This window comes from Aphelocoma coerulescens, chromosome 12, assembly GCF_041296385.1.
Source record: "Aphelocoma coerulescens isolate FSJ_1873_10779 chromosome 12, UR_Acoe_1.0, whole genome shotgun sequence".
NCBI classification, from domain to species: domain Eukaryota; kingdom Metazoa; phylum Chordata; class Aves; order Passeriformes; family Corvidae; genus Aphelocoma; species Aphelocoma coerulescens.
The window spans coordinates 6850172-6872147 of record NC_091026.1 but is presented as its reverse complement, the minus strand read 5'-3'; the positions used below and the strand labels follow the sequence as shown (position 1 = coordinate 6872147).

General features: G+C 59.3%; 2 protein-coding genes across 2 annotated transcripts; one reads left to right on the top strand and one right to left on the bottom strand.

The window, feature by feature from the left end:
• Positions 1–538: 538 nt before the first annotated feature.
• On the top strand, positions 539–15352 carry GNAI2 (G protein subunit alpha i2). The gene is made up of 9 exons (XM_069027777.1): positions 539–712; positions 9063–9105; positions 9285–9426; positions 9628–9788; positions 12404–12532; positions 13673–13802; positions 14030–14183; positions 14532–14738; positions 14861–15352. Exons 1-8 carry the CDS (start codon positions 595–597, stop codon positions 14720–14722), a joined length of 1068 nt encoding a protein of 355 aa, XP_068883878.1. The 5' UTR covers positions 539–594; the 3' UTR covers positions 14723–14738; positions 14861–15352.
• Positions 15353–16695: 1343 nt separating this feature from the next.
• GNAT1 (G protein subunit alpha transducin 1) lies at positions 16696–19901 on the bottom strand. Its single transcript, XM_069027612.1, has 8 exons — positions 19796–19901; positions 18335–18377; positions 18011–18152; positions 17781–17938; positions 17569–17697; positions 17356–17485; positions 17117–17270; positions 16696–16886 (listed from the first exon to the last, which is right to left on the bottom strand). Exons 1-8 carry the CDS (start codon positions 19899–19901, stop codon positions 16696–16698), a joined length of 1053 nt encoding a protein of 350 aa, XP_068883713.1.
• Between the last annotated feature and the right edge of the window lie 2075 nt (positions 19902–21976).

Genomic DNA, 21976 nt, shown 5'->3' with positions numbered 1-21976 from the left:
AGCCCTGAAACACAGCATCACGCAAACCACTGTTCCCAGGGCTGCACCCACCGCTCTGCACCCAAAGGACCCCAGACCCAAAGCGCAACACCCAGACTCCATCTCCCTCCCCATGTCTGTCCCAGCGCACACCGCCTGTCCCGGGATACACCGTGTCCCACCCACATTTCCATCCCGGCACACACCGCATCCCTCTCCTCATTCCCGTCCCCTCACACACGGGCTGTCGCCCCTCCCCCGCCGTTACCCGGCGCCACCGCGTGAGGGCCCGCGCGCCGCCAGCGAGAGGCCCCGCCTGCAGCGCCCCGCCCGCAGCGCCCCGCCCCGTTAGCCCCGTCCCGTTAGCCCCGCCCCGTTAGCCCCGCCCCGTTAGCCCCGCCCCGTTAGCCCCGCCCCGTTAGCCCCGCCCCGTTAGCCCCGCCCCGTTAGCCACGCCCCGTTAGCCCCGTCCCCGTTAGCCCCGCCCCGTTAGCCCCGCCCCGTTAGCCCCGTCCCCGGGGCGCGCAGGGCGGGGCCTGTCGGGGCGGGCCGGGCCGGGCCGGGCCGGCAGAGCCGCGGGCGCGCGCAGCAGCCGCCGCCGCCGCTGCCGCCGCCATGGGCTGCACCGTGAGCGCCGAGGACAAGGCGGCTGCCGAGCGCTCCCGCATGATCGACAAGAACCTGCGGGAGGACGGCGAGAAGGCGGCGCGGGAGGTGAAGCTGCTGCTGCTGGGTAAGACCCCCCCGGGCCCCACCCCCGGGCCCCCCATCTTGGCTTCCTCACCCGGCTCGGCCCGGCCCTGCCGGAACCGGGCGGCCTCGCCGCCTCCGCCCCGCGCAGCCCCGAGGCGATCCTGGGTACCAGCGCCGGGAGTGCCCTGCCCCGGGGATCCCCCATGAATGAGATGCTGGCCCCAGCCCAGGCTTCGGATTCTCCCCACAGTGAGCTGTCGGCTCCATCTCGGGCCCCGGGGATGTCCCCGGGAGCGGGCGGCCTGCCCCGCCCCAGGCTTCCGGGTTTCCCCCCCCTCCGGTGAATGGGGCAGCAGGCCTTGGGATTTCCCCCCCAGGACTCGGGTGTTGACCCCATCCCAGGTTCCAGGCATCCCCCCGGGAGTGGGGTGTTGATCCCATCCCAGGTCCCAGGCATCCCCCCAGGAGTGAGGTGTCGATCCAATCCGAGATCCCAGGAATTCCCTCCAGAAGTGGGTTACTGATCCCATCCCAGCTCCCATGGCTCCCCCCCAGGAATGGGATGTTGACCCCATTCCAGCTCCCAGTGTCTCCTGCCTCCCAGGAGTGGGGTGTTGACCCCATCCTGGCTTCCAGGGTTTCCCCCAGGCATAGAGCACTGTACCCACACCAGACCCTGGGGATGCCCTCCATAGTGGCCTTCTTTCCCCACCCCTCTGCGAGCAGGATGCCAGCCCCATTCTGGGCTTTGGGGATCCCTGTGGCAGTGGGGTGCTGGCCGTGCAGCAAGCCTTGGGTGCTCCTCAGGAGCGGGTGCCACCCCATCCTGGGCTGTGGGATTCCCACTGTGGTACTGTCCTCCCAACCAGTCAGTGTCCAGCCTGGGCATATCCCTTTGGGACACAGGTGGGGTCATCCCCACCCTTGTATTGGATGCCCCCCTCCCTCCCCATAGCAACGGTCTTGCAAGCTCGGGCACCCTGTCCCACCTGCCCAGCATCCCTGGGCTCCTCCATGGGCTCCTCTCACTCTGGCCTCCGTCTGTGGTGGAGGTAACAGGGCTGACAGGCACCTACTGCCCCATGCCTTCCCCACTGGAGAACTGGGACAGGCTCGAGCCTCTCTGTCACCCTTCCCTCTCCGTGGGGTCTGGGGGGCTTGGGCCACTGCCTGCCATGGGCAGGGCCCCCCACAGCCCACAGGCTCTCTGCCCCATGGCCACTTGATTTTGGTTCCGATAACGGGCTGCTTACGCTCTTCAAAGCACCCTGGTGATGCTCCCATGGGCGTTCACAGCCCTGCCCTGTGCCTGCAGGCAAGGCAGCCACTTCGTTATTTTAATTTATTATTTCTCGTAATGACTCCCAGTTGGGCTTTTTATTCCCTTTACGAAATTCCCAGGGAGAGCCTCACTCCAGGTGCGAGGCGGGAGCGTGCGAGGCTCCCATGGCACCGTGGGGCAGTGGGACGGGCAGAGGGATCCCCGACAGAAAATGTCTTTGGGCTCATCTGCTGTCTGCAGAGGAAGCTGCCAGCAGCAGGAAGTCACGCTGAAATCCGGCAGGCCTTTATTTGCTCAACCCCTGCCTGCCTTGAGAAATACGTAATTAACGCCTCAAAACGCTCCTTTATCAGAGTGCGTCGCTTTTTTCATTTTATTTTATTTTGATTTTCTTTGACTTGGCATGAGCAGTGCTGGCAGCAAAACCCATCTTGGGGATATTGGGAGGGAGTCTGTGCCGTCTGGGGGGCTCGATGGTTGGGCACACTCACTGCCCTGCTTTTTTCTGTGGAGGGGAGAGTGAGGGGACTGAAACCCCATGGGATTTGTGGGATGGTGGAGAAGGGTGGAGAAGCACGTGGTAGCTCTTTGCCGTGAGCTGCTCCAGTGCTGGCCTTGCTGCTGGCTCTGCTCCTCTCAGACCACTGCCTGGTGGGAGGTAATGAGGATGTAGCTGGCTGAGGGGGTTTGGCACCTCCAGCCTCGGGAGGCTCCTGGGACCATCCAGGACTGTCCAGGCAGCGTCACCTTGGTGCTGTCAGCTCTGGGTGCCCAGGTTGGGGGAGCAGCTGGGGGCTCGCTGGGGGACAAGGATCATGGTGTAGGCTGACTGGCCTGAAGTGGAGGCAGGAGGAGGAAGAGGACGTCCGTGCTCCCTTCTGCTGGGGCCGGTGTTTACGAGCGGCATTTCTGATCTCAGCTGCTTTCTAAAGCCAAAAATAGAGCAAAATGGCCCTTCTTGTACATTTAAAAAAAAATTTCTTTTCTTCCCCGTGCAGCTGTTCAGGTGTCAATAGCACCAGAGCCCTGGGTCAGCGCTGCCCATTTCCGAGCCAAGCCACGGCCGGAAAATCCTCCCAAGCCAGCAGGGAGCGGCTGGGCAGGTGGGGCCAGCACTGCCCCCCTGGGGACTGCTGCTTGTGACATGTCCCCTCTGTGAGGTGGGACCATAGTGCTGGGGGGATGCTCCCACCTCCCTGCTGCTCACCCTTCCTATGCCTTATTTTTTTTCCCCATGGTCAGGGGAAGCTTTGAGGAGACCTGAGGCTTCACGTGCTTTTCGATGAGCACCACAGCTCCTCGTCCCTCTCAGCAAGGCAGAGCTCCAGGGTCCTCCATGAGGGCTGCAGCCCTCCCGCCTATTCCAGGAAAAGGGAGGGAAAAACTAAAGAGAAAAACAGCTTCACCTCTTTGTGCTGCATCAACCTGCGGCATGAAGAGGAGATGCCTCTTCCAAGCGTGGCATGATTTTTTGCTGGCAACTTGTGGTGTCCCACAGCCGAGCTTTGGAGCTGGGGTGCTGCAGCCAGGCAGGGTATGGTGTGAGTGGAAGTCACTGGTCTCAGTGTGTGGTGATGGCATCGGGAGCGTAGGAGCACGGAGGGCTTGGGGCTGACTGCTGCAGGTGCCTTAGGTCTGTGCTGTGCTCTGTATGTGGCTGTGAGCTGCCTCCTACCTTTCCTCTGCCGTGGTGGGTGAGCTGCAGAGGGATGGACAGGCTGCCAGTGCAGTGGGGGCAGGCAGGACTCCCCAGTGGCACACGGCTCTGCAGGCATGGGCACAGCATCACTCCTGCTGTGGCACCTGTGGGTGCCTGCAGGTTTTCCTCTGCTGTTTGCCAGCTCTGGCAAACTGAGTGTGTGCGCTGGATAGTTTGAAGCTCCAGTCTCTGATGGGGAAAAGACTCAGATGAAGCAATATCCCTCAAACAAAGAATGTTCCCCTCCCTGCCACTGGAAACCAGAAGTCTCCCACGGTTTTGGTGCTGGGAGAGGCCAGGAGCTACCACGGACACCTGAAAGCTCCAAATCTGGAGCATCTGCCCCATAGTTCCAACAGCTCCTGGTGCCGCTCTTGACTCTTCACCATCACCAGGACACAAAGCCCTGCAGTCACTGGCTGTTTCTGCTGGGCAGCAGTGTTCTGGCCAACCCACCTCCTTGCCTGTGGGAACTGGGATGTTCCCAGGGGGATGCAGCGTTGGCAGCAGGCAAGCAATCACTGTGCTCAAAGCCCCTTCCTTATTCCTTATCTTTGGAGGATTAGGAAAGTAAAGGATTTCTCAGTTGTTAGAGGTGGGGAAGGTGATGCTGGGTTGATTACGTCGATCCCCAGGGGTTTGCTGTAGGTGCAGACCCTGGGATTAGGACACTGCCCTCGCTGGGGTGGTGGCACCAGGGTACGTCATGCAGGAGCTGCCTGTACCAGATCCTGCCTGGGACAGACTGTGGCCGGGCAGGGCTCGGAAGCAGCTATTTTTTTTTTTTGGGCTTGCATAAAAATAGAGGAAGGGAGGGACCAGCTGTGACTTTCAGAGGTTGCGTGGCCCCAGCACTGCCCTGGGTTCTGTGTGAGCTGCCTACTTTGCTGTGCTTTGTCCTGTCTTGGGGGTTGTTTCTGTCCCCACTCCTTCCTCAGCCCTGGGTGTTGCAGGGGTTTGAGTCCTCCCTTCAGTGGGGACACTGAGAGCCCCAGTGCTGTTTTTTGCCGTGGGCTGGGAGGTGTCACAGTGAGGGGGACCAGGGAGGAACTCAGTGCTGTTAGATCCAGAGGGATCTGACATCCAACCCCCTGGAGCTGGTGTATGGGCTTGGGATGGGATGGGTCGGGTCACTACAGTCACCCACTGGTGATGCCCTAGGGACTGGCAGCTGCCCTCTGCTCCAAGATGAACACTTAGGCTTTGCTCGGGGAAAACAGCAGGCTTATGTGGATATGTTTAACATATACTTTTATGTGCGTTAGAAATGCATTTTATATTTTAAATTTTGTGTGTGTATATATATATACATCTTACTTTTTTGTATGAAGCAATATATACATTGATTTATACGTATCAAAAAGCACACATACACACACACATATATATATATATTGCTGCACCTATATATATATATATATATATATATATATGTAGCTTTATGGAAGAAGGTGTCCCATGGTCTGAGCCTACCTGGGGCCGGGATCAGGGTGTCCCCAAGTGCTGTTGCTGTAACCAGGGCTGGCCTGGCCTTTCCGCAGCCACCGGGTTTCCTGCTCCAGGCTGGAGCGCGGGTTTCCGGGCCGGAGACTGGTTGAATCACTGGAGCTGGGGGAGCTGAGTAATTCTCCATCCCGCTGGTGGAGAACCCAGCTGGGCAGATTGGGGTGCCGGCAGCATCCTGGCTGTGCCAGAGGGTGAGCCCCCATCCCGTCAGGACGGGATGGACAGGATAATGGCACCCAGGCCTGGGGGCATGTGCTAGCAGTGGTGGGGGGGAGAGGGAACCGCTCTGGCCATGGCAGGGGCAGAAACAGAGCAGCAAAGTTTCAGGATTCCTGGAAAAAGCCCAGCACAAGGATAGTTTTGTCCAGCTTGCGAACACCAGCGGTCCTTGTTGGCAACAGGGGTGCATTTTCCATGCTCCCCTTGGGAAACCATCCCCAGCCCACCTCCTCCCTGTGTGCCCTGAGCATCCTTCCTGCTGCCAATTTATTTCTATTTTATTTATTTTTTGTGGGTGTTTCTTTTGCATCTCTATCAGCTGCCTTGGACAGGGGGTCTTCACCCCCCAATTTTTTGAGGTCCTGCCTGAGGACGTGGCATTCCACCAGCCAGCGATGCACAGGCTCCTTCTGGGAAGCGGCCAGCCCTTTGCTGGAATGGGATGGCCCTTGGGAAAAACGCCCTATGTCACTGTGGGGTTTTAAAAAAATGTGATTATTTTTACAGCAATTTTCCGTCTATTTTGGGTAGGAAGGAAAATGTCGAGGGGAATCTTTTTTTGTTTTAAGTTTTTGAGTCTTTAGGGTAACTGTGCTTTTAACACACCCCTTTGTCAGTCCCGTTTGATGGTGGGGACCCCACAGGTGCTGAGAGGGGTGGGCTCTGCAGCCATCCCTCTGTCTTGCCATCCATCTGTCCTGCAAGGAAACGGATTGGTGGGTTTGTCCAGAACTAAAACCCATCTGTAAATCCATGCTCAAGTAATAGCTGCTGTTTGCCAGGCTGGGAAAGCTTGCCGGGACAGCAGCAGGGGATGGGCCTCCAGGTGCTGGGGATGGGGATGGCTGTGGACCTGCTGGCAGATTGAATTCCAGCTTTTCCCCCATAATGAAAATTTTCCAGCTATGCATTGCTTCCATCTATGCCTGAATATTTGAAAGAATGGTGCCGTGTGGAAAAATGGAAAATCCCCTCTCAGTGATGTGGGGTGAGGTGGACCCTGAAACCTGTGGCCAGCTCCTAAAATACAGGGATTACGTATGTGCTGCCCAGAACTATGCGCATGTATTGCACTAAATATCTGCTGCCCAGAAAACATCGTAAATCATGGGCTGCAAAATATATATGTTGGCTCAATAAAGTTTTTGCCAGTGGATTAGCAGGGAGTTCTGGAGCCAGGCAGCTGCTTGCTTATTTTAAATTTTTGAAGATTATTTTTAACAAAAAAAGGAGGAAATGAGCCCGAGAGAGAGCTCTCCTCCTGTTTTTGCCAGGCGCTGCCCTGGGAACAAGCACTGCCTGCAGAGAGGCAGGGCTGGAGGAAACGCAGCCGTGGGGTCAGCCCACGGTGGGGGGGGGTCTCCATCCCCCCCAGTGCCGGCACAGGGGTCCAGAGCTCCTCTGACACTGCCTTGTCCTGCCTGGGCTGGACTGGAGAGTGGAAGCTGGTGGTTGGCATCCAGCCCAGGAATTGTTTTGGGGCTGAATGGGCGGCAGCTGGGGTTTTCCGGGGATTGGAAACCCTTCCCCTCTGCCGCACTCATCGAGGGGGCTGGGGAGGGTTCCTTGCGTGGGGACGGGGGGCTGTTAATTCAGATCCAAATTCCTGCTCACTGCAAGTGTTCAATCTCTTGTGCTGGGCAAGCTCCTGGTGGCAGGCAGAGGTGCCGACTTGGAACATGGCTGCCTTCCTCAGGAAGCAGGGAAGGAGCCGGGAGGTGTGGGAGAAGTTTGCAAGGAAATAGCCAGCCTCGGTGATGGTCACCCTGTGATTGTCACCCTGCTGGGGGAAGGCAGGAGGCCCCGGCGGGGTTGTTCCCTCCTGGCAGGGAGAAAATGTCAGGCAGGGTCAGACAGAGGAGGAGCCAGGGACAGCTGTCTGGCACCTCACCTCAAGGATGTTGATAAGCTGGGTTCTTGCTTGCCACGTGCCTCAGTTTCCCTGTCGCTGAGGAAGGATCGGGTGAATGCCACTGGCTCTGGCCACTGGACCCAGCGGTATGGGATGGTGTTAGAAACCAGAGGTATTTAATGGAAAAAATGAAGGGCTATGCCGAGTCCTTCCCCCCTGCTCCCAGCTCCAGGCAGGAGTTGCCAGCACTGACCACGAGCGCTGGGCTGCGCCGGGTGCCGCGTCAGCATCCTGAGGGTGCCGGGGGAGGATGGGTCAGAGAGCCCCTGCTGTGCTGAACAGTGACCTCTGAGCTGAGCAGAGCCCCTCCCTTGGCACGTACAGCATGGGAACTGTGGAGCAGAGTGCTCGTGGTGATAAATACAGGGTCTCTATAGCCTCGCTATGGCCTGAGCACTGCCCACAGTGATGTCCCTGGGGGTGCGTACCTGTCACCTAAGTGGTGTTCAGGCTGGGGACATGAGCAGAAGGAGTTTGTTCCCTGCCACCATGTCTCAGCTGGCATGATGGGCACTGTTTTTCCCAGTTAATTTTAGCATAATCTGCTTTTTTTTTTCTTAATTTTTTTAACCTCCTCTGTAATCTCTGCCCCCTCTGTGGCCATGCTGGCACAGGCCTGCCTGGAGCCTCCTGTAAAGGCAGCTCCGTGGCCAAGGGCAGCCCTGGGGGGGGACCTGCAAAAAGGGCTGTGAGAGGATGCAGGGATGGATTTAGCTTGGGAGATCGTCTGGGATTTGCACCTGGAGGCAGGAACCCAGCCAAAGAGGCCTCATCCTGCTGGGGGTCCTGGCACAAGACCAGCCAGGCACTCATCCATCTCGTGACACTCCCTGCACAGAGGGGACAAGGGACATGCACTGCCCCTTTCAGCTTCCCCTTTTGGCTTCCCCTTTCTTGCAGCCGGGGTGACTTTGCTTCTTCCCTGCCTCAGCCTGTGGAGGGAGGGCTGGGCCAAGCTGCACATTGCCTGCGTGGAGTGATGTCCCTAGGGGGGACAGGGTGGAGGAAGGAGAACCTTAGGCACCCTGTCTGTCTCGCTGAACTCACAGTGTTTCGATGCTGAGAAACAAAACGACCCCAAAAGCCATTGGCTTTCCCTGCTAGCAGCCGCCTCCGCAGCAGGTTAGGGCACAGGACCCGGCAGGCTGGGAAGTGCTTGCTATTTAAGAACCAACCTGGGGGCGGCTGAGCCCGCTGGGATCGCTTGAGCTGGCTGATGGAGGTGGCAACTTTTTCCTGAGTTCCCTGCCTGTACCTTGTGGCACAAGCATCCCTGCATCCTGGCCTCTGCTGGCTCCAGCTGTGGATATGCAGCAGGGCTGGTGCTCCATTGTCCCCCAGCACAGAGGGGATGTGGGATGCGGCAGCTACGTTCAGGTTCTGCCTGGAGATGGGATGGCAGGTGATGGACAGAGCTTGGCCCCCTTGTCATGGGGAGTCCCCAGGTTCAGCCAAAGCCAGGATTGCCAGTCAGCTGTGGCATGCTAGGACTGTGGAGAAGATGTTAGTGTGTTGATGCTGTTTTCCTGGCCCAGAGCAGGTGTCATTTCTTCCCTTGGGAACTACTGTGAGGGCCCTCCAGGCTCTCCTTTTGTTCCCTCTTTCTTGGTCCTGATGTTTCCAGTGCTCATCCAGTCATCTGCTCTGGCCAATGCTGCTTCTCCCATGGCTGAAGCACCTGCTGCATTCCTTCTGTGGGCTGGGGGGGTGTCCCAGTAGGGTAGGGGTTCCTGGCTTTGGACAAGACCTCACCCCTTCTCATTCCTCCGTAGGTGCTGGTGAGTCTGGGAAGAGCACCATCGTCAAACAGATGAAGTGAGTGGTCCCTGCACTGTCACTGTGGCTGACACTGCTCAGGCTTCAGCCACAGGCTCCAAAACCAGTGGCTGACAGGGAAAGCTCCCCACTGGTGTTGCCACAGAGCATGGGTGGGGAGCAGCACCCTGGCTACCTCACAAAGGGCTGACCTTGCCTGTGTCTCTTCCCTGCCCCAGGATCATCCATGAGGATGGCTACTCAGAGGAGGAGTGCCGGCAGTACAAAGCTGTGGTCTACAGCAACACCATCCAGTCCATCATGGCTATCATCAAGGCGATGGGGAACCTGCAGATTGACTTTGGAGACTCCTCCAGAGCGGTGGGTGTCCTCTTGCTCCCACTGTGCCTGGCAGGGATGGGGGTTCTTGGGGGCTAAAACAGATGTGCCCAAAACTGGACTAGGGTTAAAGGTGGCTCAGCCCAAGCCCTGCTGTTCCCCGGTGGGCTCCCATCAGGTCCGTTGGGGCAGAGTGAGCTTTGGTAAGTCCATGCCAATGCTGAAGCTGTTTTATCCCTGCAGGATGATGCTCGGCAGCTGTTTGCACTCTCCTCCACTGCTGAGGAGCAGGGTGTCATGCCGGAGGACCTGGCCAACGTCATCCGGAGGCTGTGGGCTGACAACGGGGTCCAGGCTTGTTTCAACCGCTCCCGGGAGTACCAGCTGAACGACTCTGCTGCCTAGTGAGTACCCCCTCCTCTGCCCCAGCTCAGCTGAGCCCTGTGAGCCACGGTGCTCTTATCAAGCAGCAGAAAATCCCCCCAGGGGCTGCTGTTCACCATCACCAGGCTTAGGGGCTGGTGCTGCCACTTCCCGCATGGTGCTGAGGCTGAGCCGGAGCGGAACTGGGAAGGCGGATGTTTCGAAAGCTGTTTCCTTCTCTGGCAGGGTGCTGTGTACCCTGGGAGGGGGGGCACTGGGACATCCCCCTCCTGCCACTGCTCTGTCCCCACTGCCCTTCTCCAGGAGATGCTCTCCATTGGCTCCCCACTCATGAGTATAGCCAGGGTGCTGCCCATCCTCATCACCCTTTATGGGCCAACAAGGCAAGAAAAATTCCCAAGGAAAGCCTTGGGGGCACTTAGGTCTGAAGAGGATGAGTAGGATGCTCAAGAGGCTTTTCTTTTTCTTTTTCTTTTTCTTTTTCTTTTTCTTTTTCTTTTTCTTTTTCTTTTTCTTTTTCTTTTTCTTTTTCTTTTTCTTTTTCTTTTTCTTTTTCTTTTTCTTTTTCTTTTTCTTTTTCTTTTTCTTTTTCTCTGTTTCTATACAGAAAGATTTGGCATTACGCTCGTGCATTACCCAGCAAATTGGTGTTTAAGTAGATAAATTGCTGCATCTGGTTGGGTTTATCCTTGAAGAGATTAATAAATAAATTAATCTGCCTAATGTACCATTGCTGGAGAGGGTGACACAGCTGAGTCTGTGTTCAGCTTGCACAGTGCCCTCCTACCCTCTCCACCCAGACCCCTCATGTCAAAGCAATGTGGAAGGAGCTCATGGTGTGCCAAGAACACCCCACCAAGCACGGCCTTGCCTAGGATCCTGCATGCTTGGGACTCGCTGCCATCCCAGGGCAAGTGGTTTCCCCAGCTGTCCCCCATGTGTGGCACTGTCGGGTCCCTCTTTTGCACTGAGGTCACTGTGGGGAAGAGATTGTAGGAAAGCTCCTGGCAAGCACCAAACCTGGAGAAGCTCCTGTCAGCTCTTTCCCCCAGCACCCGCAGCTTTCACTTCCTCCTCACAGGCACACACCCCCACCTTCCCCAGCCCCTGTCTGCTCAGCCCCATAACTCTGCAGCCAACACCGGCATTTCTGTGGCAGCGGGTGCTGGTTTGGGAGCTCAGGACACCCGGCAGGTGCCAGGCAGCTCACACACACACTTGGAGCAGGTGTATCTGCACAGTGTCTGCCAATTGCCTGTCGCTGTCAGTGCTGTTACGGAGCATTTAGCACATGGTGGGGGGTTGGACAACCATTAATTAGGAGCACCTTCAAGCTGTCGCTCCAGCCTTTTGCCAGCCCTGTGGAGATGCCTGCATAGTGGCCAATCCGTTGCCCATCTCACAGGGATGGTGATGTGCCCATGGTGCTGCTGGAGCAGGACAGCCTGGGGATGAGGAGCCCTGTGTCCTGCCCGGGACATAGCCCACCTGTGCCCCAGCCCTCTGCACCACAGCAGCCCCCATCCTCTTCCTTCTCTGCCTCTTGGGGTTCCACAAGTTTGGGGTGCCCGGGTGGCGCTCACCAGCACCCCGGGGCTTGATGCAATGTCCAAGAGCCTGTGGTGCTGCACAGGGCCCTGCTGTGGCACTTCCTGTTTTTTGTCAGGCAGACGCTGTGTGTGTTTCCGGCTGTTTTTAAGCTGCTCTGCGGCAGTAACGTGCAGGTCCCCCACCCTCACACCCAGAGCAGGGTCCTGGGGCACCTCCAGCTCTGGCCCTGCCCTGACATGCTGCAGGGTTTCCCAGGTGCTGGCGAGTGGCCGTGCTATAGTTGGAGCCAAGGATCCCTATGGCCTCACGGGCTGTAATCTGGCTTTCACCAGATTACAGGGCCACAAATGCCTTAATTAAGACAAGCCTAATTTGCTTAAAGGAGCCCGTTTGTAGTAACCCAATTAAAACAATGTGAGCTGGAGAAATCAAGACGTGCCTTGATCCCCTTGGCAGCCCTCATCAGTCCTGGTGGGTGTTGCACACTGGGGACCCGTCCGCCACCTCTGCTGGGACCCCGTGGGCAGCAGGGCAGGCAGTACTCCCTGGGGGGGTTCGGGATGGCTGCAGCCCCCCACGGCACTGCTCCCTGTCTCTCTGGCCTGCCGCCTCCTGCTTCCTCCCAGGACGCCGTCCCTTTGTGTTTTTGACTATAAATGGCACGGCGCCATCGATTGTTTCCGCCGGCACTGCGGCTGGTTGCCATAGCACTGAATATTTTCCTCTTGCCATTTCCCCACCGTGCAAACGGCCAAGGGAACGGGGCGAGCCCCCCGGCCCCGGCTGCATCCTCTGCCTGGCTCCCAGTGCCAGCACACTGCTCCCCAGTCCCTCAGTCCTGTGTGTCCTGTGTCATCCTGGCCACTGGTGTCCTGCCCTGCCTGTGTCTGGCAGGGACATGGGGTGACCCCAGGGTGCACATGCTGCTCCTGCTGTGCATTCCAGCTTGGTACTGCCCATCCTGAATGAACAATGTTGGGAGATGGACAGGGGACCCTGGGCCAGTGTGGGGATGTTCCATGGAATCTGGGTGGGTCGTGCCCCACGGTCCAGCTCCCACAGCACCTTTCCTCTTTGTCCCCAGCTACCTGAATGACCTGGAGAGGATAGCCCGTGCCGACTACATCCCCACCCAGCAGGATGTGCTGCGCACCAGGGTGAAGACCACGGGCATTGTGGAAACCCACTTCACCTTTAAGGACCTGCACTTCAAGTATGTCTGACCCCTTTCCCTTTTGCCTTTTTGAGAGCAAAAAGAACCCTTCCTCCCCATGCTGGGTTGGATTGTGGGTGCACACTGCATGCACTGAGTTCCCCCCACCTCCTGGTTTGTTCATGGCGGGAACTGCTGCCTCAGAGAGCGGAAACCGCTGAAATAGCTGGAACAGCCTCAAAAACACTTCACAGAGCTCAGCCTGGGGGCGGATCCAGGCTCTGGGGAGGAGGGGAGGGGGGAAGGCATCCCTCCTCCCGCTGCCGTGACGCTGCTTCCGCCACAGGAAGAGCTCTGGGCAGGAGCTGGGGTCTCAGGGTCAGGCCCTGGCACCGCTGCCTGCTGGCACCCCATGGTTGCTTTCCACTGAAAGCCCACGGGAAATGATCAGGGCTCCGGTTTCCGAGGCAGAAAGCTGCCATTGTGCACATCCCGGGGGATTTAGTCCCATGGCAACAGAGCTGATGTCAGAAAGATCTGCTGGGGTCCTCTGAATGCGGGGGGCTCTGAGGGACCCCGATGCCACCCTGGTGGGATGGAGACACTTGGTCGCACATTGCCAGGGCAGTGCTTTGGAGGTGGCAGTGGGGGGGTGGTCCGAGGGGGATGCAGCATGTCCTGGTGGGGAAGCCTTCCCACCAGCCTGGCAGTTGGCAGTGGACATGGCAGTGGATGTGGAATGCTACTGCTGGGCTCTTCTCCGTGGAGGCAGGGCATCCTCTGCTGCCCAGATGGTGCATCGGGATCATCCCTGAGCCGTCGTGGTGCCGCAGTCCTGCTGAGCCCACAGGCACTTGGCTCCCCTTGGGCCAAGGTCTCTGGCAAAGCCCTGCTGTGCCTGCTCTGGAGCAGGTCTCTTGGGAAAATGACACTGATACCCCCTGGGAAAGGTGGCCTGATCCTGCCCCAGCTCACGTCAGGGATTTGCTTCTGCTGGGAAATGAGCCTGGACACTGTCCTGGCAGCAGGAACAGGGGCAGATCCTCAGTACTGGCAAAATCCCTGGGGCAGAGGCACTGTGCTGTGCCTGCACCAGTGCTGCTGCTGCTCCAGGCAGCTGGGGACACTGAGGTAGGGAATGGGGTGAGGGCAGTGGGGCCGGGAACTGCCATCCATCCCCGCATCGCCTCCCTGCCGCAGGATGTTCGACGTGGGTGGCCAGCGCTCTGAACGGAAGAAGTGGATCCACTGCTTCGAGGGGGTGACAGCCATCATTTTCTGCGTGGCCCTGAGTGCCTATGACCTGGTGCTGGCTGAAGATGAGGAGATGGTGAGTCATGGGGATGGAACCAGTGCTATGAGCCATCCCCTCCTTGGGGCGCTGAGGGAGCAGCCCCTCCTCTGGTGGCCACCAATGCCCTGGCCAGTGTGGCCCAAGCCTTGCAGGCCATTGACATCCCCTGCCCAGGCAGGCAGGGGGGTGGCAGTTTGGGGAGCAGTGGGGTGGGTGCTGCCTGGGGGTCGCTGCCTGGCTCATGCTGCCATTTCCCCTGCCAGAACCGGATGCATGAGAGCATGAAGCTGTTCGACAGCATCTGCAATAACAAGTGGTTCACAGACACGTCCATCATCCTCTTCCTCAACAAGAAGGACCTCTTTGAGGAGAAGATTGTGCACAGCTCCCTCACCATCTGCTTCCCCGAGTACACAGGTACCACTGGGACTCTCAGTGCCCCCTGCCCTCCTGGCAGGGGCAGTGGGCGGTGTCTTGCCCCAGGCAGGGTAGCAGGAGGTGCTGGGGACAGCGATGGTGGCTCCCCTGTGCCCAAGGTTGGGGCAGCAACTGGGGTGTGGTGGTGTTTGGGGTGCCCTGGGAGATGGGAGATGTGGGGGGGACACAACACAAAGGGCAGCTGCCCTGAGGGAGGTTGTCTGAGGCTCACTCTGCCGCTGGAGCCCCAATTTGGCAACAGGACTGGCTGTGCAGGGCCGAGCCAGGCCCAAACCCTTTGATGGCTGTGGGCAACTGTGGGGCAGCCCGGTGTCTCTTCCTCCCCAGGGGCCAACAAGTACGATGAGGCAGCCAGCTACATCCAGAGCAAGTTTGAGGACCTGAACAAGCGGAAGGACACCAAGGAGATCTACACCCACTTCACCTGTGCCACGGACACCAAGAACGTGCAGTTCGTCTTTGATGCCGTCACTGACGTCATCATCAAAAACAACCTGAAGGACTGTGGTCTCTTCTGAGGGCAGCGCTGCCCAGGTGGGTGGTGGTCTCAGTGGTGGCTCCCCTAATGGGATGGTCGTAGACCATCCTCCAGGGATGGGCTGGGCACAGCCTGCCTGTCCCCAGGCCCTCCCCTGCTCACAACCTCTCTCCCCTAGGAGCTGCAAAGGAAGGACCACGCCATCTCCCACTCCTGCTTCTCTTCGGATTCATCCCTCCGCCCCCACCCCATAAAGAGACTTTTTGAGTGCCAGCACGGTGGCAGGGCCCATGTACCCCCTGCTGCACGAGCTTGCCCCCCACCTTTTGTCCTCCTCCTCGCCGGCGTCGCCCTTCCAGGGAAGACAAGGTTTTAATCTTGGTTTTAACCCCCTGAACCGTTCCAGCCCCCACTCCATTCACTCCGAGCCCTGGCGCTCTCACTGTTTACATTGCAAGTGTTGCTGGCACGGGGGGCACACCTTGGGGATGCCCACCCAGCCACAAACACGACCGATGACATTCCTTTTAGTAAACCAGAAAAGAAAGAAGAAAGAAAAAAAGAAAAAAAAAAACACAACAACACAACCAAACCCAAAACCATGCAAAAAAAAAACCCACACCACACCAGTTGGGGCCAGGTTACCTTTTAAAGAAACCTTTTTACCAAACTATTTAAAAGCATCAAGTGCTACGTGGTGGCGGCATCCTCCATGGCCAGCCCACCCCCCAACCGCGTGCCTTGGGGGGGAGGGTCTGCACCCCACCCCGCCTCGCTGCCCCCATCCCGACAGGCAGCTCGGGCAGGAGGGTGGGCAGGGGGTGCTGCCCACTGCCTCTATCCCCCCCCTCTTTCTAAGCCTAGTTTTTAGGGCTAGCTGTTGCGTTGGGCGAGGAGAGCCCGCTGTACAGAGCAGAGCCTGCTGTACAGAGCGGCCCCCGCTGTCCCCCCCAGCCCAGGGGGGACCCTCCAGCCGGTGCCTGCGGCCTCGCTTTTCCCACAGGATGTTTTACCGAATTGTTCACATGGTTTGAAATAATAAAATGTAGAAAGGAAAAAAGAGAGAAAAATTATATATACCGAAACGCCCTATGTGACATGGGAGTGGGCAGGGGGGCTTCACCTCTATGGGAGGGCTGGGGTCTTCCCCGGGGGTGGGAGAGGGTCACAAATTAGGCTGACATCCCCCTGGGGTTGTGGGAGGTGAGGGCAGTGGTGGGACCCTTGGGGGTGTAGCGTGGATGCTGCTGCAGGGCTGAGCCCCACCCCGAGGAGCTGTGGGTTGGGGGGGAACAAACACATGATCATCCCCTGGCTCTTCAGTGCCAGGATGGTGGCACTGAGGGAGCCCCAGTATCACACAGTCCCTGGGGGACCCCCAGTGCCCAGGAACAGCCAGTGACCTGTAGCACAGCACCCCCAGCTTCAGAGGGCACCTAGGACCCCCCAGCACCTCTCAGCTCCAAGGGGTACCAGGGACTCCCAGCACCAAGGGATACCCAAAACCCCCCAGTTTCCCCCGTGCCAAGGGTCATCTGGGGACCCCCAGCACCTCTGAACTCTATAGGGAACCCAGGGACACTCCAGGATCCCTCAAGTACCTAGGGACACCCAGGACCCCCAAACACCCCTCTGCTGCAAGGGGTACTCAAGGACCCTCAGCACCCAAGGGAACCCCAGTACCCCACAGCTCTGAGGGCTACCCAGGGACCTGCAGCACCCAAAAGTATCCAGCACCCTGTAGCATCCAGGGTTGCCCAGGTACCTGCAGGACCTGGAGCCCCAGAGAGGCCCAGCAGAACTGGGGCCCCCACAGTGCTGACTGGTGGGAGAGTTGGTGGGGAGTGGGAGTGAGATTGTGTCCTTCTCACACCCCTCCCCTCTTCACCAGGTGTGGCTTTGGAGCTGAGCAGGTCAAATCCTGGGGGTTTGGGACAAGAGGAGATGGTTGTGGAGGTGGGATGGGGGCAGCAGCGGGGCTGGGCCCCAGGAGAGGCGGTGCAGGGCTGGGGCTCAGAACAGCCCGCAGTCCTTGAGGTTCTCCTTGATGATGATGTCAGTGACGGCGTCGAAGACGAACTTGACGTTCTCGGTATCGGTGGCGCAGGTCATGTGGGAGTAGATCTCCTTCACATCCCGCCGCATGTTCAGCTCCAGGAACTGCAGCTTGATGTAGTTGCCCGCATCGTCGTAGGTGTTGGGACCTGGTGGCAGTGAGCAGGGTCCCCTCCCAGGATGGTGTCTCCCCTCAGGGTGCCGGCCCAGCATCACCCAGTGCTCCCTCGGGTGGGCAAACCTTGCGTGGTCCCTCAGCAAGGCTCATGTAGCACCACTTGCATGGGATGCTGAGGACACCTGGTGGGGGACTCCTGCGAGGTGGTGGCACCCGACCCTCCACCAGCACCCCACTACCACCAGTCACTGCCACACTCACCGTCATAGTCGGGGAAGCAGATGCTGAGATGGGCCTTCTTGATCTTCTCCAGGAAGACGTCCTTCTTGTTGAGGAAGAGGACGATGGAGGTGGTGGCGAAGTAGCGGTGGTTGCAGATGCTGTTGAAGAGGTGCAGGCTCTCGTGCATGCGGTTCTGTGGAGGGACACAGCCCCATGGTGATGCCCATGTCACGATGGGGACAAAGCAGAGAGGGTGTGAGGTGGTGAGCCTTCCTCACCACTTCATCATCCTCCACCAGGACCATGTCATAGGCGCTGAGGGCCGCGATGAAGATGATGCAGGTCACCCCCTCAAAGCAGTGGATCCACTTCTTTCGCTCTGAGCGCTGTCCGCCCACATCGAACATCCTGGGCAGGACAAGGGAGGGTCAGCATCCCCCACTCCCTGCCCAGCCCCTGGCACCAGCCCTCCCTGGGGGCCTGGCCCCCACCTGAAATTGAGGTCTTTGAAGGAGAACTGGGTCTCGATGATGCCGGTTGTCTTGACACGGGAACGCAGCACGTCCTGTTCTGTGGGGACGTAGCCGGGGGTCACCAGGCGCTCCAGGTCTGACAGGTAGCTGGCCAGGCACGTGGTGGGCATGAGACATGGGTTGGAACCCCCCTGATGCCTCCTCCACCCGTACTCCCCGACCCCACGTACTAGCCCGCAGAGTCATTGAGCTGGTACTCGGAGGCGCGGTCGAAGCAGGCTTGGATGCCCGAGTCCTTCCAGAGCCGCCCGATGATTTCTGACATCTCCTTGGGCATGGTCCCTTCCTCGATGGTGTCCGAGAGGTGCAGCAGCTTACGGGCATCATCCTACAAGGCAGAGGGGTTCAGTGGGGCCTGGGGGCTGGGGGGAACCCCTGCCCAACAGGGAATGCTCCTCACCTGGCGAGCCGTGTCCCCGTACTGGATGCTGAGGGTGGTCATGGCCCGCACGATGGCCAGCATGGACTGGAGCGTGTTGCTGTAGATGATGGCGATGAACTCCAGGCATTCCTCCAGCGAGTAACCGTCCTGGTGAATGATCCTGGCCGGGGAAGATCACAGGCATGGGGCTGAGCTGGGTGCCATGGAGCTGAGCCACACGATGGATGCATCCCACGGCTGTGGCACGGGCAGGCACAGTGGGCTGGGGCACCCCATGGCTGCAGTGTGGGACAGACACCTTCCATGGTGGGCACGGTCAAGTGACCCCCCCTTGGCACTTACTTCATCTGCTTGACGATGGTGCTCTTCCCGGACTCCCCTGCTCCTGAGGGGACAAAACACGGGTCACAGTGGTGCCCATGCCTTGGGCACTCCCAGCTGGGCCCTGTGCTGGCCCACTGGGAATCCTGGTGCCTGACATGGCTGCGGGCACAGTGGATTGTGCCAAGTCCACGGCTCAGGGTGTGCAGGGGGATTAACAGTGGCATTAACACTGGTGCCAGTGGCATTAAGGTAAGGCTGAGCTGCTGCGTCTAATGAGATCTGCAGCAGCTCAGCCAGGGACACTCTCAGGAGCCCAAGGGAGAGGTTGGGGACATGGTGGCATTGCAACCCCACCACCCACCACCCAATGCCCCAAACCTGCGGATGTGTCATGGGCCAGACTGTGAGGACAGTGATGTCACCCATGGCCCCACCACATACATGACACCCCAGTCCTCAGGCACCACTGGGGGACTGGGAAGGACTGGGAGGGACACACAGGACAAGGGGGCTTTAGGGATAGACACAGGGTGATGGTATGGGCTGCATGGGGGTCCCTAGGAGAGTGGGGCAGGGGTGCTGACGGGGTGGGGTGCTGGTAGGTAGTGTTGGTGAAGGCTCTTAAGATAGGTTGGTTGGGGTTGGGGGTCCTGGGAGTGGGGGAATGTTAGGTGGGCTGGTTGGGTCCAGGGATACATGGAAACCAGGGGATCTTAGGGTGGATCTTAGGATCTTAGGATCTCATCTTCTTGTTGAGCTGGTCTGTTGCATTTGGGGTGCCTGGTAGGGGGTGTTGAGCAAGTTGTGATGAGCTGGCTTAGGGGATCCTGGGAATGGGGGGGCTGTTGGGGTGGCTGATTGGGTTTGGGGTGCTGAGGGAGAGAGGAAAACATTGGGTGGGCTTTTGGGGGTGAGTGGTTGGTTTTAGTGCTGTTCAGAGGTTCAGAGGACTGCTAGAGTGGGCTGACTGGGTTTAGGGGTGCTTAGGAGCAGGGGCCTGGGGAATGTTGGACTGGTTGGGTTTAGAGTGGGGTCAGGGAAACTTTGGGAGGTTTATTGGGGAGGGGTTGGTTGGTTTTAGGGATGCCTGGGAATAGGAGGCTGTTGGGGGCACGCCTGGGTTGTGCTGGTTTGGTTTCAAGGTGCTGGAGGCACCAGGGTGGGCTCTTGAGATGGGGAGGTAGGGTTTAGGGCTGCCTGGGAATGGGGGTGATGTTGGGGTGGGCTGCTTGGTTTTAAGGGTCCTGGGTGAATCAGGGGAGTGTTGAGTGAACTGTGAGGGTGGGCTGCTTGGGTTTGGGGGTCCATCTGAGGGCCAAGGGAATGCTGAATTGGCTGGTTGGGTTTGGGGGCAGCTGTGGGGTGTGCTGGTTGGGTTGAGGGGTGCTGGTTGGGTTGAGGGGTGCTGGTAGGTTCCAGGGGTGGACTGGGTGGGCTGCTAGGGTAGATACGTCCCCCAGGGTGTTGTCTCCCCCTTACCCAGCAGCAGCAGCTTGACCGTCCTGGCATCCTTCTCAGCATCTTCCTTGAGCTTCTTCTCCAGCTCTCTGGAATGCTTCTCCTCGGCACTGGCCCCAGCTCCCATCCTCAGCCCCGCGGCCCTGTGCTTCACCACCCGCTCCTTGGAGGTCAGCACCAAGACGGGCAACGAGCTCCAGCCCCCCGCCGCCTCCAGCGCTCGCTCCCGGTGCCCGCCGCGGCCACCGCCACCACCGTCCACCCGGTGTGCCACAAGGACGGGGCCAAGGTCACGGGGGGCCGCCTTCCGGGGGGCTGCGCTCAGCACCCAGGGCTTAAGCTGGGCCCCCCCGATAAACCCCCTTCAATCTGCAGCGGGCTGAGCTCAGCAATCCCGTGGTTCCCGGTGTCAGCGCTTCTGCCGGGGGGGGGCCCAGCCCGACCAGCCCCCGGCTTTGCCTCCACCCTGGGGCTGGGGCAGTGACCTGGCCACCCTGAGGATGTGGGACCCCTACCCAGCTCCAGCTCTGCTGTGGACCCCAGGGGTTTGGAACTGGGGACTGGGATGGTGTGTCTGCTGGGGTCTGGTCACAGTGGGAGTAAATGTTCCCTTTGTCCCTATCTCTTCTGGTCATCCACCCTGCTCTGGACCAGTGCCCACTGTCCCACCCCAGTAAGCCATCCCAGTGTCCCCAGGGGCACTCCCCACGGTGATAGAAGGTCAGCCTCAGTCACCACACCCTGTGTCTCCAGGAACCCTTGCAGAACCCTCCACTAATGTCCCCATGCCCCCCGGGTTCACTTCTTAGTGCGCCCAGGCACCCACCAGTGCACTCCCAGTGCCACCGTGCCAGCTCAGTGTAACCTCTGCAGCGTCCCCAGGCCTTCCAGCAACACCTGCACAATGTCCTCAGGGACACCCGCATACCCTCCCCAGGGTTTCCAAAGCCCTCCCAGTAACACTCCCCAGTGACTACAGAAGAAATCCCAGCGTTCCCAAGCAATTCCCATTCCTGCGTGGGGCCCATGCCCTCCAGTCCAAAAAACCCCTGCCCAACGTCCAGGGGCACTGCAGTGCCACCTCTGTGTTAGCAGCCCAACCGCAGTGAGCCCCCCACAGTGGCTCTGAGTCCCTCAGTGTGCCTTCCAGTGCCCCCCTCTTATGTCCCCAGTGCCCCCCATTGCCATCGTGGCCACTCCAGCTAAACTGAGTATCCCCACGAACACCGCAGTGTCCCCCCACCTCCGGTGGCTCCAGGCCTTGCCAGGACTCCCCCAGTGACCCCAGTACAGCCCAGTGCCGCTGTGTCCCCCCATCTGTCCCGAGTGCCGCTGTGTCCCCCCATCTGTCCCCAGCGCTCCCCTCCCCTCACCGCGGCTCTCCTGCAGCGCCTCGCTCGGCCGCCAGAGGGCGGAAGCGCCCAGCGCAGCTCCCAGTACAGCCCAGTGCTCCCAGTACAGCCCAGCGCAGCTCCCAGTACAGCCCAGTGCTCCCAGTACAGCCCAGCGCAGCTCCCAGTACAGCCCAGTGCTCCCAGTACAGCCCAGCACAGCTCCCAGTACAGCCCAGTGCCCCCAGTACAGCCCAGTGCTCCCAGTACAGCCCAGCGCAGCTCCCAGTACAGCCCAGTGCCCCCAGTACAGCCCAGTGCTCCCAGTACAGCCCAGCACAGCTCCCAGTACAGCCCAGTTCCCCCAGTACAGCCCAGTGCTCCCAGTACAGCCCAGCACAGCTCCCAGTACAGCCCAAGGCCCCTGGTACAGTCCAGTGCTCCCAGTATGGCCCTGAACACCCCCACTATAGCCCAGTGCTCCCAGTATAGCCCTGCACAACCCCAGTACAGCCCAAGGCTCCCAGTACAGCCCTGAGCACCCCCGGTACAGCCTTGCACCACACCAGTACAGCCCAGCACCCTCCAGTACAGCCCAGCACCCTCCAGTACAGCCCAGTGCCCCCAGTCCAGCACTGCACCACCCCCAGTAAAGCTCTGCACTGCTGCTGTTCTGCTCTGCTCTGCACCCCACCAGTGCACCCAGTACTGACCCCAGCACAGCCTCTCAAGACTGCCCAGAGGAGCCCAGTACCCCCTCCTATACCCCAATACTGAACAGACTGCCCCGGTACAGCCCAGCACTGCCCACCACAACCCCAGCCACCCCTATAGAACTATTACCAGTACCCTACCAGTGCTCCCAGTACCA

Coding starts and splice junctions, on each gene's coding strand:
- GNAI2 (XM_069027777.1), top strand. CDS start 595: ATGGGCTGCACCGTGAGCGCCGAGGACAAGGCGGCTGCCGAGCGCTCC. Junction 713..9,062: donor GGTGAAGCTGCTGCTGCTGG/GTAAGACCCCCC, acceptor ATTCCTCCGTAG/GTGCTGGTGAGTCTGGGAAG. Junction 9,789..12,403: donor CTGAACGACTCTGCTGCCTA/GTGAGTACCCCC, acceptor CTTTGTCCCCAG/CTACCTGAATGACCTGGAGA.
- GNAT1 (XM_069027612.1), bottom strand. CDS start 19,901: ATGGGAGCTGGGGCCAGTGCCGAGGAGAAGCATTCCAGAGAGCTGGAG. Junction 18,378..19,795: donor GGTCAAGCTGCTGCTGCTGG/GTAAGGGGGAGA, acceptor TTGTCCCCTCAG/GAGCAGGGGAGTCCGGGAAG. Junction 17,271..17,355: donor TGGTGGAGGATGATGAAGTG/GTGAGGAAGGCT, acceptor GTCCCTCCACAG/AACCGCATGCACGAGAGCCT.